The sequence below is a fragment of the Argentina anserina genome, chromosome 5, assembly GCF_933775445.1.
Source record: "Argentina anserina chromosome 5, drPotAnse1.1, whole genome shotgun sequence".
Taxonomy (NCBI): Eukaryota; Viridiplantae; Streptophyta; class Magnoliopsida; order Rosales; family Rosaceae; genus Argentina; species Argentina anserina.
The window spans coordinates 2050807-2066780 of record NC_065876.1 but is presented as its reverse complement, the minus strand read 5'-3'; the positions used below and the strand labels follow the sequence as shown (position 1 = coordinate 2066780).

The 15974-nt window shown below is 39.7% G+C and overlaps 2 protein-coding genes across 7 annotated transcripts; one reads left to right on the top strand and one right to left on the bottom strand.

The window, feature by feature from the left end:
• Positions 1–204: 204 nt before the first annotated feature.
• On the bottom strand, positions 205–5318 carry LOC126793735 (protein LEO1 homolog). 4 transcript variants are annotated; one of them, XR_007672095.1, is made up of 12 exons: positions 5104–5318; positions 4327–4628; positions 3943–4090; positions 3684–3869; positions 3266–3442; positions 2516–2647; positions 2154–2333; positions 1943–2074; positions 1640–1735; positions 1321–1557; positions 562–710; positions 205–426 (listed from the first exon to the last, which is right to left on the bottom strand). XR_007672095.1 is itself a non-coding variant. In XM_050520346.1 (12 exons), the coding sequence occupies exons 1-11, from the start codon at positions 5215–5217 to the stop codon at positions 592–594; spliced, it is 1839 nt and encodes a 612-aa protein (XP_050376303.1). In that variant the 5' UTR covers positions 5218–5318; the 3' UTR covers positions 206–426; positions 562–591. The 4 variants fall into 4 exon arrangements, 2 of the variants coding, with proteins under 2 accessions (XP_050376303.1, XP_050376302.1); XR_007672094.1 differs by having other exon boundaries at positions 205–410; XM_050520346.1 differs by having other exon boundaries at positions 206–426; positions 562–726.
• A 1384-nt stretch (positions 5319–6702) lies between these two features.
• LOC126793583 (uncharacterized) lies at positions 6703–15534 on the top strand. 3 transcript variants are annotated; one of them, XM_050520146.1, is made up of 9 exons: positions 6703–6849; positions 8448–8694; positions 8852–11466; positions 11629–11762; positions 12133–14088; positions 14200–14248; positions 14329–14585; positions 14710–14814; positions 14974–15534. In XM_050520146.1, exons 2-9 carry the CDS (start codon positions 8505–8507, stop codon positions 15206–15208), a joined length of 5541 nt encoding a protein of 1846 aa, XP_050376103.1. In that variant the 5' UTR covers positions 6703–6849; positions 8448–8504; the 3' UTR covers positions 15209–15534. The 3 variants fall into 3 exon arrangements, with proteins under 3 accessions (XP_050376103.1, XP_050376102.1, XP_050376101.1); XM_050520145.1 differs by having other exon boundaries at positions 8846–11466; positions 14332–14585; XM_050520144.1 differs by having other exon boundaries at positions 8846–11466.
• The last annotated feature ends 440 nt before the right edge of the window (positions 15535–15974 follow it).

Here is a 15974-nt window from a genome sequence, read left to right as displayed (position 1 = left end):
ATATTAAATTTAATTAAAAATTAACAAAAACGATAAATCCGATATATCTTGATATATTCTCGTTATATCCTTATTATAAACCGATACGATGCCGATAACCGCTATTTAGACCATTGCATTTAGAGATGAAAAAGTGTAAACACATCATTAACCAAGATGATTGAAAACAGTGACTTAAATTGAAAACAAGATGATGGAAATTTCAGCTGATACTGTTTGAAAAGCTTTATTTGGATACACTAGTAAACAACACTTTCCCATATAACAAACTTGTTCGTATATACACACAACACTGCATAAACAAGTTGAAACTCCACGGGATATCCGGAAAAAAAAAACTGGACGATTTGGCATTCAGGTTTTTCTCTATTTCATTCCAAGGATCAAGGCGGGTATGGTGGCCAAGTCATCTGCAAAATAATGCAACTGTAGACATATAAGCTAGAGTTATATAATCAATTACGCACGTAAAAGAAAATGATGAATCTCTAATAGTTTCGACCAGTATCACGGAACCAAAACTAAAATCGCTCAAACGAATATTACTGGCAGAATACTCACACGAACTCATAAAATGGAGTACACTATTCCTCAATCCTCATCACTGTCATAAACTACTGCCATTCTACGATGTGTTGTAGCCTTCCTAGGAGGTGAGTCTTCATCGGACTCAATTTCCTTGCGCTTGAGACCATGTCCAGAGCCCCTACCTCTTTGCTTAGGCTCCTATAAAATTATCAAAGGAATAGGATCAAATTACAAGTATATTGACAATAGTTGTTAACTGAAAAGGCAACTATCAAAATGTTATCAAGCTACAAAATTGTGAAAATTTTAGTTCCTAACTATAATACAATCTTCAACAACCGTCGCTTACTGGATTCTGGCCAAAAGACAAATGCCCTAGATGCTCATAAATACAAAACATCTGAAACACTAACAGTCCTCCTTGCAAACTTTTTTTTACCAGATAAGAGATTGATGCAAATACTGAAGCAATAAATATGAACCAATGCATAGTCCTAGGATTAAAACCATGCCACTACAGTAAAATTGAAGTTGCAGTGCACATGTTTTAAAAACAAGTAGATTTAACATAAAATTGAAGTCTACTTCTCTTCATGTCTGACTGTCAAGCTTCAAAATCAGAAGGCAAAATGATATTGTCAAGATCAAACTTCATGTTGCCACATAACTCGATAGAACAAACACCCAGAAATTCAGAAACACCTTTTAAATCTATACCCAGAAAGTCATATAACCGCATGCTGATAAATATAGTACAAAAAATACTGATATTCAAAAGAAAATTAATCATACCTCAGCCTCATCATCTGATGCTCCATTTACTTCTGCCTCTTCTTCGTAATCTTCTTCCTCGTCTTCATATTCTGGCTCTGGATCCATGGCCCTCTTACGTGGAGGAGACCTCTCATCTTCTTCCCCATCGGTTTCATATTCAGACTCACCTCTCTCACTATCAGATAGATCCAGCTGTCGGGCAGATCTAGAAGTTGGATATGATGACTTGCGAGGGAATTCTTTAGGTCTCTGTGCCTAAATTCCCAATGAAAAAAATTTCAGAAACGATATATTACAAGGAAAAAAACAAAAAAGATATTAAGACCTAGAATAAGACCTTCTTAGCATTCATAATGCGTTTCTCTGCTCGAGCTTCTTCCTCCTCAAAATGGTGGCGTGAACGACGAGAGTCATGATAATCTTCATCATCGTCCTGAACAAAGTGACCAAAATAAGACAACCAATTTAGGTCTGACATAGATAGTTCCAGTCATTGTAATAGAAACTGATAACAGTCTTCTGCATGCACCAAAAGACTAAAAAACAATACATGTTCTTCAATTGTCATAAAATGAACACTACAGGGTAAGCATAGTGAAGGCACCTTGAAGATGAAGAAGGCACAATAATAATACCATACCTCACTCAGAGCATCCTCCAAGAAACCAGGTGAAAGTTGGCGCCTCCTGTCAACATTGGGTGTATATTTCCGATTCACCTTCTCCCTCTTTCGGTTAAGTAGTACATTAGCTCTGATTGTTTGGCTTTCAGCCTACTCCACCAAACAAAATATCAGCATAAAAATCCACCAACACTAAATAACAAACTCAAACAAATAGCCAACACATTACCCTTTCTTTCTCCTCCTTTTCTCTCTCAGGATCGATGTCAGTAACACAATTTTTAACCTTGTAAACTTTTTTATGTTGAGAATCAACCAGAGCAGTCAATAGTCTATGTGAATTTGAGGCCAAGGAAGATGGCATAAACCTCATCTTCTTCATAACCCTTCCTTGCGATTGGAGGATTCCCTGCAAGTACAATGTGATGGGTATTCAGGAACAGGTTCTCTGAAGAGAGCAAGTTTCTATAAAACAAGATATAACAATTTCTGGGAAGACGGTTCTAAAAAATTTCTTCAATTTCCAGATTTATGATGACACCTGAATTCATCAAAAATATATTGATGTATCAATCATATATAGACTTTTACCTTTTCGTGCCTGAGGAATAGGTGTGCTTGATCATGTTGTGCCTCTTGCACTGATATATTTAAAACTTCATTCCCAATTAATAATTGTAAACTGCCGTCAGACCATCTTACAAAGCGTGCATTGCTCTCAAACTACAAACACATGATATAATTAAGGCAGTTAGGACATGTGTGGCCAATATTAAGCATGAAACTTATAAAAGATCTGGCACTTAATGTGGTGAACAACTTCTTTTTCTTTGAAGAAAGGAGAAAAATTATCAATAAAAAAAAACAATGGTAAAATGGTGGACAAGGAATCTGCAGGCTAACAGAAAGCATTTGAAGAATCTTTAGAGATAGATAAAGAATAAACCCTAAACACATAGGCTAAAATAGCCTCATGTCCCTCTAGCTAACAAATTCAGCGATATAGAAGAAGGAAGATTCCCCTATAGTCAGTAGTGATTGAATAGAGCAGACCAAAACTTGCGGTGATGAAGAATGAACTTTTCCTTCATGCTGAAACGAGGGAATTTAGATGACCCAAAAGCACTTTGCAAATCGAAAGAAACAAAAAAGACCACCTTGAAAATGGATACAAAGGACACAGACCACAAATAATGTTCATCAACTAAAATCAGACGATATATGTGAAAGCAGATGTTGTGATATGTCATTAAGTTAGCAGAAAATTTCTTATATGCAAACATGAATAGGATATTCTGAAAGATAAATGTGCATGTATAGCAGATTAGAATAATCACTTACAGATGATCTGCCATCTGAATTTCTAACTTTCCTCCAGCGTACAATATTGTTTTCCAAACGAATACGTTTCTTAGTTCCAGATTCATCTGTCACAAACGTGTCTTCCTCCACATATGTCTTTGGATCAAATGGTTTGCGGTCAATGCCCATGATATTTGAAACTTTGATCATGTTCATCTACAGAAGGTCACAAGGTTATGTTTCAATCCCACAATGTTTCACTAAGTCCAAAAATTTATATCTTTTTGACTATTTGAAGTATGCTGAGTCTTTACAACCATACTAGTCCACATTATCGATCAAAATAATAAGCAATCGAAACTATAATTAAGATACGTAGCCTAACTTAAAAGATATAATGTCCAATCAATGTGGTCCTAGAAGCTGATAAGGCACCATTCGTAATCAGAATTCAAACCTTTTCAGGATGAGCAGGGGGTGGACGCAATGGAATCTCTAGCTCCAATGGGGGACCTACAGGTCTCTCTCTAGGTTTGACTTCCATATTTTCCTCTTCTGACTCATATCTAGCATCTTCATCCTGCATTACGTCCTCTATTCTTGGACTCTTGTCATAACTCCCTTCCTCTTCCATAGGAGATCTCTGAGGCAGCAAAACCCTCATATCATTAAAACTGCAATATTAAAGTTCAAAGCTTTCTGACTTTCATACTCACATTTGAATCATGCTCCATATCATCCCGACGAGCGTAACGTGTGTGATCATCATCTTCTTCTTCATCTTCTTCCTCAGAGTCATCACCAAATACATCAAGTACAGCGGAATGAGCGTTACGAGTATGGTCTTTCTCCTCTGCAGGAGATCTGCTTTTAACAATTGGAACTCCCTCATCAGTCAAAATAACTATGCTTGCTTTAAAAATGCTTAGAGACAAGAACCCTATAGTAAATACTTTCTTCTGATGCAACAACAACAGGATGATTGATAATAAAAAAAGCTAAGCAGCCGTGAGAAGACAGAGAAGAATTGTTGTTTCATGATGTTTCTTCAAATGCAAAATGTGTGTGACACATAGAGAGATTGAGATTCAGTGATTTACCTTGGACTTCTAGCCTGATTAACCTCATCGTCTTCATTGTCAGGGTAGTGGTTTTCCTCAGACCTCTCGGATCCAGTTTCAATGGCATTTCGCCTCCGGCTCGTTAACTCTTCTTTTTCATCAATGTCAGTATTTCCTTCACTCTCTTCTCTTTGTAATTCCACTTCCTGGGACTCCCTTTCCCCCTCACTTTCTCCTGGATCAGGATCAGCTTCACGCAACTCCCCTTCACTCTCGACTTCAGCCTCTCCCTGGCCCTCGACTTCCCCTTCACCCTCCGGCTCCAGCCCTCCTCCGTCATCCTGAAAACCAAAACCATCACCAATAATAAGCACAGCACATAGCTGCTTGCATTAAATCTTCAACAGACAAATCACAAAGCTCCTCCTTTCGTTCCCCATCACCCCATATAAAATCAACACGCATAAACAAATCTCATTCCCCTCCCTCCCTTGAAATCATATTGTTCATCTCTAAAATCATACTTTCCCGAACGTCACGAATATCAATTCACGACTAACAATGATTGATTCAAGCATTTGTACTTAAATCTACGCTGTGATTATCCAGTAATGATGTGATGAGATTAATCCATAAACCCTAAAATTAACAGTAAACGATTCAGAACAACAATCTAATTCATACAAAAACAGAAAACTCTAACCCCGCTCGAGCTACGATTAGCAGGAGACGAGTAAGCAGACTAGGTGTAGAATCAAAACCCTAAGCATTGGAGATGGTGAAATTGGAGAGGAAGAAAGAGAGCGAGGGAGTTACAGAGGCGTAGTTGGGCTGGGGATTGGACTCGTGTTCGGAGTCGACCTCTTCTTCTTCTTCGGATTGTTCGCCGAAGAGGTTCTGCATCATCTGGTGCCTCTTATCTTCCCCCATCTCGGAGCTCTCGACTTCGCGGCGGGATCTGGCGAGGCTCTGCGACCAGCTGGTTTTGTTCGTTAAACTCCGATTTCTTATTTTCCTTTTAGGTCTTTGTTTTTTGTGGCCCGATAATATTCTATGTATTAGTAGGGATTTTGTTCTACTTTCGGCCCATTCCTTTTTCAGTGTTATTCTAGACACCACAATTTGGTCTAGTACGATAATTTAATCATTAAATTTTATAAATTATCTAACGATTTTTAATCTTTTGACCATCTAGCCACTTAATCACAATTTTTTTCATCAATAATAACTACTAACTCTTGTTCAACTCCCGCCAATAATGAGTAGATTAGATCGTAATATATTTTGAGTGATCATGAAAAAAAAACGTGTTAACATGATCTCATTACACAAATTGATCCTTATTTTGCAAATATCCATATATGAGAGAAACATAACATCCATTTGTGTAAATACCCTTTTTCCAAGTTCGAAATTTGAGTTTTATTGATTTGAAGAAAATGTTCATCTTTTATGGGTATAGTTTTCAACGAGATTCACAACTGTGTCGTTGCAATTATTCATAGAACGAAATTAGTAAGTTTTTGTAGAAACTTTAAAATGAGCGAGAAATTGAGGAAATTTTAAATACCAAGTATATTTCATACTTAATTATTTTTTAAATTGTCAAGCCTTTGGGAACTACTACTCTTAAGCAGAAGAGGTGCTGAGACCACAATAACATTTTAGCTCATTAAGCTTTGTGGAACTAAAGTGGTATTATTCATATATCATCTCCTACAATAGTTTTAGTGGCAAGCTCTTAACATGATTATATGCACATGTATGGGTCTCAAAGTTTTTCTTGTGTGCATGTGTGGCTTTGTGTGCTATACTCATGTTATACATATAGCACACTAGTGTAATACACATGCACGCTAGTCTTTATTGTTGGAGACCATTAGTGCTCATGGATCGGTGCATCATATAAACCTAATTCACACAACAATTTTCAACACTATAATTCGTCATTATATAAAGGTCAATAATAGATGTTAAATTAATCATATCCTTATATCATATATTGCACCATGTATAGTTTCCAAAATAGCAATGAAACATGAAACACTTGTAAGTTCGAGCTAACAATGTTCTTAGTTCTTACACCATGTGTTGAAACTCGAGTGAGAGATGGAGGGAACTAGGTTCTGTTTAGAATTTGAAAAGTTCCAAATAGAAAAATAAGTTAAATCGTCACTAGAATAAGATTTTTTGTCCCAAAATCCACGTGGCCGAACCTAACTCTAACTCTACCTCTGCCAACAAACCCCCCCCTAACCAAACCGACGCTCGAGACGCCATCCATAACGCTACCCTTCCCCCCAAACCAGCCCCGGACCCGAACCGTCCCGCTTCGTCAACCGAACCCGAGCCTCGGCCCGAGCCTCAGATTTATTTCTCTGTTCGTTGAAAATTTCGCACTATTTCGATCACTTTATTTATTTTCTCTCTCTGCTATCTGAGCTCAAAGCCAACCCCATTTCTCTCTCCATCTCTCTATCTCTCTCTCCGATTCAAACCACCACCGCTCCGGCCGGCGACGGACTCCGAAGATCAGCTCCGAGCTTCATTCACGGCGTCACTGTGAGTTCGCAGCTCTCTTCTTGAAACCCTAATTTCTGTATCCCAAACGACACCGTTTTGTGATGCGAAAATGCAAATCTGCGGCTGGGGCTTGGGGCAGTATAGCTGGGCAGCTCAGTCGGAGCTTGTAGAGGTGTAATTTCGGTGCTCGGGTTTCGATCTTATGTGTTTAGCTGTAAATGCAGGCTTAATTGGATGAGAAAAGGAAAGAATTCAGAGCTGAATTAGTGTTAAGCACTTGCGCTTTAGCTTAATCTAGTTTTGCTAGGGGTAGTTAGTTTAGTTGTGGCTTTGATTCTAGAATTGAATGCTCAGAGTTTCTTTCTTTTTTCGATTTTGTGTTGTGCCAATTGGAGCTAGAGGTTGTTAATGTCAGATTTGGGCTTGGTTTGGTTTGGTGTGGAGGCACTGGTTGCCTCCTCTCGGCCTTTGTTCGAGTGCGGCACGCTAGAGTGCAGTGAACCATGTGCAATGTGTATTCCTAATTAGCTTCTATGACAATTATGGGATGATTTACAGTACTAAAGTAGTTTCTAAGTTATGAATGATAGCTGTCGCTTATGTTTTTGTATAGAAATGTTATTTAAACGAATAAGGTAATGCTGCCGATATCTCTAGAGTGTGTCGTGTATGGAGATGACTTTTCGTCTGTTGTTCATTATCATGTTTCTCTGAGGTTGTTACATAGCCTTTCCGTAGCGGCAAAATTAGGTAGAGATATATGGGAAATTTTTGGTACATTTGTCTGTATTCGCCTATTCGGTGGTTGCTCTGTTTATTGGTTGTAGTTTTTGGTGCACACTAAGTTTGTATTGTTTGGGTTAACCCTCGGTCGCTGATGGTTGCTGGGTCTGTAAATAAGTTTTCCGTTCTTAGATTCTGGATTTATACAATGAAAAAAAAAACCCCTTTTAGAGGCAGCAAGAATGATGAACTAAAAAGGTTTTTATATTCAATACCCAAAGGAATGACATTCATACTTATATAAAATTTGATTGAAGTAAAAATTCTTATATCATATTAATCTCTTCAATGAGAGTATCCAAATTTTGCAAAAGAAGTTCTTCACTTGGTTTAGTCAATTAATAGAATATAATTCTAGCTGAACTACAGTTTATTTTATAGTCTGAAACCATCCATAATCTGTGGATATCTAAGATGAACTTGATAGTCCTTTTATGCAAAGAATCTGTCTGTTGAAATATGTCCTATTGTGTATGTGTATTAGTTTGATTCAATTTAGAGGTGCTATGTTGAAGACAGTTATGTCATCTGGGCCTTTTGGTTTGCTCTCTACTAGAACAGTTTTTATAAAATATATATATTTCTCAGTGTTGAAAGATAAAATTCGAGGAATCACCATTATGGTTTTATTTGATAGTTGCCATTCTGATTTTTATTTATGACTTGGTGTATGCTAATGCACTCACATGGTCGTATACGGGTTAAATTATTTGAACCGAGAACATAGCATTAGGAGTGACTCTAAAATATATTGGAACAAGGTCTGAATGTGATTGTTTTTGATATAATATTATACAATGTGTGGCCTGATAGTGACAAGAATACTGAAGGAATTTTCTTCATGATTTGATCAGGTAATTTTGATTTTTTAAAAGAACTTTAGCTGCTGCAATTTTGTGGCTGGATTATCGATGCCTGGAAACGAAGTTGGAGACAGGGTCCACAATTTCTTTGGCCAAGAGAACTTGTCGCAGGGTCAGCGTCATCCGCAGGCCACTGACGGGAATTGGCCTGGTCTAAGTAACAATTTGTGGGTCGGAAACCAGCAACAAGTTGGCTCTCCTGTTAATTCAAGTTCAAAGAGTTGCAATTTACAACCAGGTATTAACTACTTTAACTCTCGACCAATCTATTTCTTTCCATTTTCCTTCTTCTCTATGTGAAGGAGAGGGGGGGGGGGGTATCCTTTCTTCTGTATTAAATAAGGTTTATTATTGTGTAGTGTTTTTAAATATCTCTTTTCCTTGATTAGTGGCAGATTCTGAGAGAAGGCATGGGAGTCCGTCTTTGCATGTGCCTCATGGTTTGAATTTTATGCAATCAAATTTGAGACCGGAGTTTGGCAGAGCTCAGTCCCAAATTCAACAGCCGACTGCAAATGGCTATATGCATGGGCATCAGATGTTCCAGACAAGACAGAATGAAGCTAATTTTCTGGGAGTGGACACAGAGTCTGATAAGCAAAATCTAACATCAAGAGGCTTGTCTACACCTGAATCACGAGGAAGTGGTCCTGAACTTGCTAACAATAATTCAGCGAGACTGGAAACTTCAGAATCTCCTGTTGGTTTTGATTTTTTTGGTGGTCAACAGCAAATGAGTGGGCAGCATCTCAGCATGATGCAGTCTTTGCCAAGGCAGCAGCAACCACGTATTAGTGACATGCAGCAATTACAAAGACAGGCAATGTTCACACAAATTCAAGATTTTCAAAGGCAGCAACAACTTCAACAACTAGAAAGGCAACAGCAGGTTTTTGCAAATCAAGCTTCCTCCATTGCAAAACAGGCTGCTGGTAACCACTCACCTGCCCTGATGAATGGTGTCACAATCAATGAGGCATCCAAAAATCAATGGCCACCTAATGTTGTGGCAGGTAACACAAACTGGCTGCAGCGCGGTGCTTCCCCTGTTATTCAGGGGGGACCTAGCGGTCATGTGTTGTCCCATGAACAAGCTCAGGCATTGCGCTTGATGGGCTTTGTCCCCCAACAGGCTGATCAATCTGTATATGGTGTTCCAATTTCGAGCTCGACCGGAACACCAGGTTCATATTCTCATTTTCAAGTGGAAAAACCGGCAATGCAGCAGGTATCAATCAGTCGTAATTCATCTCCAGGTAATCAGTATGCTGCATTTTCAGGCCCAGTCGGCATGCTAGATGGATCTCTGCTTTCTAGACAGGAATTTCAAGGGAAAAGTACGATTGGACCTTCGGCTGCTCAAAGCTTGAACAGTGGATTTAATTTGGAAACCTTGCATCGAGTTAATTCCCAACAAAGAAATGAACCCATAGATGAATTCCAAGGGAGGCAAGAGCTAGTTAGATTGTCAGAACCAGCACCGGAGAAAGCTGTTGGGCAGGTTGCACCCTCACAGGGTGTGGCCACCCTAGATCCAACTGAAGAAAAGATTTTGTTTGGTTCAGATGATAATCTCTGGGATGCTTTTGGCAGGAGCACCAATGTGGGAATGGGAGGTTCTAGCATACTGGACGGTGCTGATATCTTTGGGGGACTACAAAGTGGAACTTGGAGTGCTCTTATGCAGTCTGCTGTTGCAGAAACTTCTAGTGGTGATGGAGGGCTTCAGGAAGAGTGGTGTGGTCCTAGTTTTCGAAACTCAGAACCTCCGGTTGGGACTCAGCAGGCCTCAAGTTTTGGCAGTACTAACAAACAACAATCTAGTTGGGCTGGTAACTTGCATTCATCCTCTGATTTGAATTCTAGACCCACTACACACTTTGCTGATGCCAATAGGCCCAGTACCAGTGGTAGTTTCTCTAGTATTCAAGGATTTCAGCAATCAGGACCTAAATCTTTGCATGAAAGAGGAGACATTTTTCAGACTGATTCTTCTCACAGGTTTGTGACACAGAGTCCTGAACAAGGAGGTAAATGGTTGGATCACAACTCTCGACCACAGCCAACCGCAGACGGTAGTCATGACAACTATGGAACTATTAGTCATTCGTCAGGTAGGGAAATAAATGCAAATAGCCTTTCAAGTTCTTGGAACCGTCAAGAAAGAGGTTCTTCACAAGATAACCAGCCAAAGAATATGTCAAATGGTTGGAATTTTACTGAATCTGTGTCAACAGATGGGGGTAATAATCTGAAAAATCATGGGAATCAGATCTTATCACGGCATGCTGAAGGTGGAGAACTTAAGAGAGGCATGCATGAAGAAATGAGCCGAGCTGCTGGTATGTGGAAGACTGATTCTGCTCCACACTCAAATGTCGAAGTGGCACATGCAAAGTATGCTAGCCCACAAATCAATAGAGAAGGTTCAAGTATAAACAGTGCTGCCAAATCAAATTCCAGCACTGGAAGAGCCTACCGTGAAAGCCAGCAACATCTTACAAACAATTGTGATTTCTGGACACCTGTTGATTCTTCAGTGAACACTACAGGAAAAGAGGGTCTGGGAAAAAATCAGCATAATCTGGACAAGAACCACCTGATTTTGGAGTCATCGGGGAACAATTTTGTAGAGAAAGGGGTAGTTGAAATGCATGGTATGGAGGACAACATTACGCAGGAGAATTCTAATGCGTATCTCCATGCTTCTACTGGGGGCATGAAGCAAAGTGTCGTCTCAGATGCTGGCAATTCACGTACTTTACCTGGAAGCAAACAACACTCATCGGGCAACGTTGGTCGCAATCCCTCTGCAACTCGCAAGTTTCAGTATCATCCGATGGGGGATGTTGGCCTCAAAACGGAACCTTTTTCTGGAAGAAAACACGTGACACATTCACAGGCTATGTCCCAACAGGACCCTCGAGGATTGAAAAGCCATAACCAAGGGAGTTTTGGGCAATCAAAGTTTATGGGTCACGCTGATAGAAATTCTATGGAAATAGAAAAGGTGATTATAAGTTTTTTTTTTTTGAAATTTTTGAGAATGAAACCAAATTTAAGTTAAATTTTCATTATTCTTTTTTTAATCCTTTTTTCCTTTTATTGTTCTTTTCCAACTCTTGATCTGAAGTTTTTTTTGACATATTTGTTCCATATACTTGGTTGTCAGGCTAACATAAGAGGTCTGGACGAGCCACCTTCAAAAAGCATGCTTCCAGGTTTTGCCCCAAGTACGTCTACTCCATTTGACAGATCTACTGGTAATAAAAACAATACCCCAAACAAGGCTGCATCATTATCAAGGTAATAGAATACATGAATCTTGTTACTAGCTCATATTTTATTAGATGAAATTTTTGTACTTCATATATTGTTACATGTTCATGACAATGATAGGTATCTGGAAGTACATATTCTATTATTCTTCCTCAGCGTATTTATCTGCTTTTAAACTGTGTAGCGACTAGTTTTTAAGTTGAGGTTCTTTCCAGAATTGCCTACACCTGATAGTCTGATACAACCCAGTTTCCAGCTAATTTTATCTCGTGGCTTTTGTTCAGGAATATGCGTATCATGTCTTTTTAGATGCTTCGCATTATTGCAAATCATCTTTGTATCATCTTGTGCTTTCATTCTCTTCATTAGATTGCTCTGATGTTTCAATCCCCTGCAGTCAACATATGCTTGAACTTCTTCACAAGGTGGACCAACCAAGGGAGCATGGTAATGCTACTCACTTCAGCCCTTCTGATCGCAACATGTCTTCTGAGATGCCTGAAGTGGAAACTTCTGATGGATCAGTAGGTCATATTCAGAGAAGTCAATCATCTGTCTCTCAAGGTTATGGTTTACAGCTGGCTCCTCCATCTCAACGGATTACACCCGCAAACCATACCCTGTCATCTCAGGATTCCTCACAAGCAGATCTGGGTTCAGGTCGTGTCCATCCTGAGATGGGAGAAAAAAGTCATGCATGGTTAACCTCAACAGCAGCTGTTCAGTCCTTGCCATCCTCTCATGACGCAGCTCAAAGGGAATTAAGAAATAGTATCTCTGGTAGCTCAGGACATACAGGAAATAAGGCCCTGGCCCCCCAATACCATATTCAAGGAGGTTTATCTTCATCTTCTGAATATGGTTATCCTCATTCAAGAAGTCAACTTGAAAATCAGCACCTGACTGCAGCAAGTGGCCAAGTAAATGCAAGCCAGTCTGTTAGTATACCTTTTGATAGGCTTGCATTTCGTCCCCAACAGTTGGGTGAATCTTCTGAGAGAGCTCAAGCTAATCAATCTCCTGTGTCATCAGTGCAAGATAAATCTGAAATTGCTTCACAGGATAACATAAATTCTGCTGAGGCATCAGTTCTGAACATGGCTGAACAGTCCAATTCAAGAGGTGCTGCCCCAAAAATCCCAGAAACAGATGCCGAGCCTTCTGGTACATCTGCCCATCAAGGTGCTGTTTCTAAAGTGTTGAAGAATGTGTGGACCAGCATTCCATTTCAGCAACCTCTAGTAACTGCTGAACCTTCTAAGGCTCAATCTCAGTTATTTAAATCCCAGTCCCAGCTTCAATCAAATAATCACTTCATAACAAGTTCTCACGATTCACGAAAACTCAATGAGCAAGATACCCAGGAAAGAGGGAATGGCTTCTCTGCATTTGGTGTATATAGTTTAGATTTGCAAAGCTCCGGTATGAAAGAGCAGCCATCCAAACAACACAACGGGCAGCAAGTATCAGTGGAGAACATTCAGACTGGTCAAAAGATCAATGTATCACAGGGAAAAGAATTAAATGCAAATAATCTTGAGGTTTCTGCTTCAAACTCTGCTGCTACTCAAAGAGATATTGAAGCTTTTGGTCGTTCTTTAAGGCCAAATATCAGTTCCCACCAAAGTTATTCTTTGCTGAATCAAGTACAGGCCATGAAAAGTACAGAGAGTGATGGAAGTGATCTTAGTGTGAAGAGATTGAGAGGTCCAGATTCTGGTGTGGAAACTCAGCAGGTGAGTCCCCAGGGAGGACCACAATTATCTTACGGATACAATACTATGAGAAGAGATTCATCAGTTGATCATACCCCACCTCCTGGAGATCCTAAAATGCTAAGCTTTGCATCAAAACTCGGGGATGCTCGACTTTCGAATGCATCTAGTCAGGATATGTTTGCATTTAGTCGGAAGAATCCTCAGAGTTCTTCTAGTGGTAGTAATGCATCTTCTCTCAGAGGTGAACAGTCTCAAGTTAGTCCTCAGATGGCGCCATCCTGGTTTGACCAGTATGGAACCTTAAAAAATGGGAAACTATTGCCAATCCATGATACACTTAGAGCCACTATGAAGACTATGGAACAACCTTTCATTGCTGGAAAGCCAGGTGATCTTCATGCTCGCCAACAGATGGAGGAACCCATTGCTACATCCGTTGCTAGTACTACCCCACAGTGTTCAGCTCTGAAACCTGCTTCCAATGAGCAATTAACTCCCCCTCTTTTACTGCGTCCTGATGCAACTGACGAAGCTTTGACTGTTGATAGACCAAAGAAGCGTAAAACTGCTACATCGGAACTTTCACCATGGCGTGAAGAGCTGACCAAGGTTTCCCAAAAGCTTCCAAACATGAGGTGGTTTGCAGGACGCTTATAGAAGATGCTCAATTTGTTTTCGTTTTGAATTAAAAAAAAAAAGACTTCCTTCTAGGGACTTTTCTCAAATGCAAGTTTATTTTTTTGCAGAGTGGCAGATGCAGAGTGGGCTCAAGCAACCAACCGACTGGCTGAGAAGGTTTGCCTCTAGTTTGGTCATGTTCTCAACTTTGATATCCTGTTGTTCTTTTGGTGGACTAATTGCTTCATGTTTGTCAGCAGGTGGAAGATGAAAGTGAGGTGATTGAAGATGGACCGCCAGTGTTTAGGTCCAAAAAGAGGCTTATCTTGACAACACAGCTTGTGCAGCAATTGCTTCGGCCTCCGCCTCTAGCAGTTCTCTCTGAAGAAACGACCTCTTCCTTTGAGAGTATAACTTATTTTGCTTCTAGACTGTCACTAGGTGATGCCTGTACTGCAGTTTCCTGCTCTAGAAATGATATTCAATCCCAATCACCACCGGACCATGCAAACTGGTAAGAGCTGTTTGGAGTTGATAATATTTCTCCAATTAGCAAATCTGCGAATGTAATCATGGTTTATGGCTTTTGCATTTGTCAGTGCACACTAACGTTAAGTCTTTCATATTATGATTTCTAGTTTGCCTGAGAAGCTTAAAACACCGGAGAGAGTTCGTCTTTACTTCCCAAAGGTTGTGGAAGACTTTATGGACAAAGCAAGGAAGCTGGAAAATGATCTGTTGAGGTAGCTTTAATGACCTCTTTCTTCATCCTTAATACATACTAGTTTTGCAGCTTGACCACACAATGATCCTTGGGTCCAAACTAGGATCAGCATTATTTTCTTGCTATGTGTGTGTTTCTCAAATCCTCACTCTGGTACAATGCTATTCTACTGATGCAGACTGGACAAGAGAACCTCCATCTTAGACTTGAGAGTGGAAAGCCAGGATCTGGAAAAGTTTTCTGTCATCAATCGGTTTGCTAAGTTCCACGGGCGACCACAAGGTGATGGGGTTGAGGCCTCATCATCATCAGATGCTCATTCGAATGCTCAAAGAACCTGCCCCCAGAAATATGTTACTGCACTTCCAGTGCCTAGAAATCTGCCAGACAGGGTACAATGTCTTTCACTTTAATCATTAATTGATTATTTTTTCCTCTCGGCCATTTGTCTCCCCAAGCCCTCTTCAGTCTCTGGTAAACTTTTCAACTTATTTAAACGGGTCTTCGCAACAGCAATTACACAAGTGGGGACGTAGGAGGAGAATGAATTGTAGAATGTCTCCTTTTAAGTAATGGAGGCTTCTAGTTCCTTGCAGTATAGACCATTGATGTCCTTTTTGAGAAATATAAGATGGTCTTTGTATACTGTGAAAAGTCTAGAAAGTAACTGCTATGCCCCATCAATTTTTTGGCTCAAGGGGAAGGATAGAACCGCAGACTGGTTACTCCAAATTGTACACTTCTATAATTCAAGTAATCATGTGTGTTCATAATCCTAAGCATGGGAATTCATAATTGAGGTTTTTAGCATGCGGGAATTATTAGAAAGGGCCTGGGGACTTCTCTGTGGTGTTAAGTATGAATTTTCAAGCCTGATGCAAGAATTGGTAATTCAACTTTTTAGGTAAAGCTCTTGTAAATTGGCCATAGAAAATAAGTGATTGTGGTGTAACTTCAGTAAGTTTTTTTTACAAGTTTTAGAAGTTATCTGGATTTGAACTCAGTTCTGAAGAAGTTGAAGATGGTTTGATGGTCTGGAATGTTTCTTACAGGGATGGCTTGTGGTTATTTTGGTATTGACTCACTTACTTTAGGTTCCCATCCGAATAAGGCAATTACTAGGTTGACTATGAGTTTATAGAACTAATAGAAGGCACAACATATATGGTAGTCCAGTAC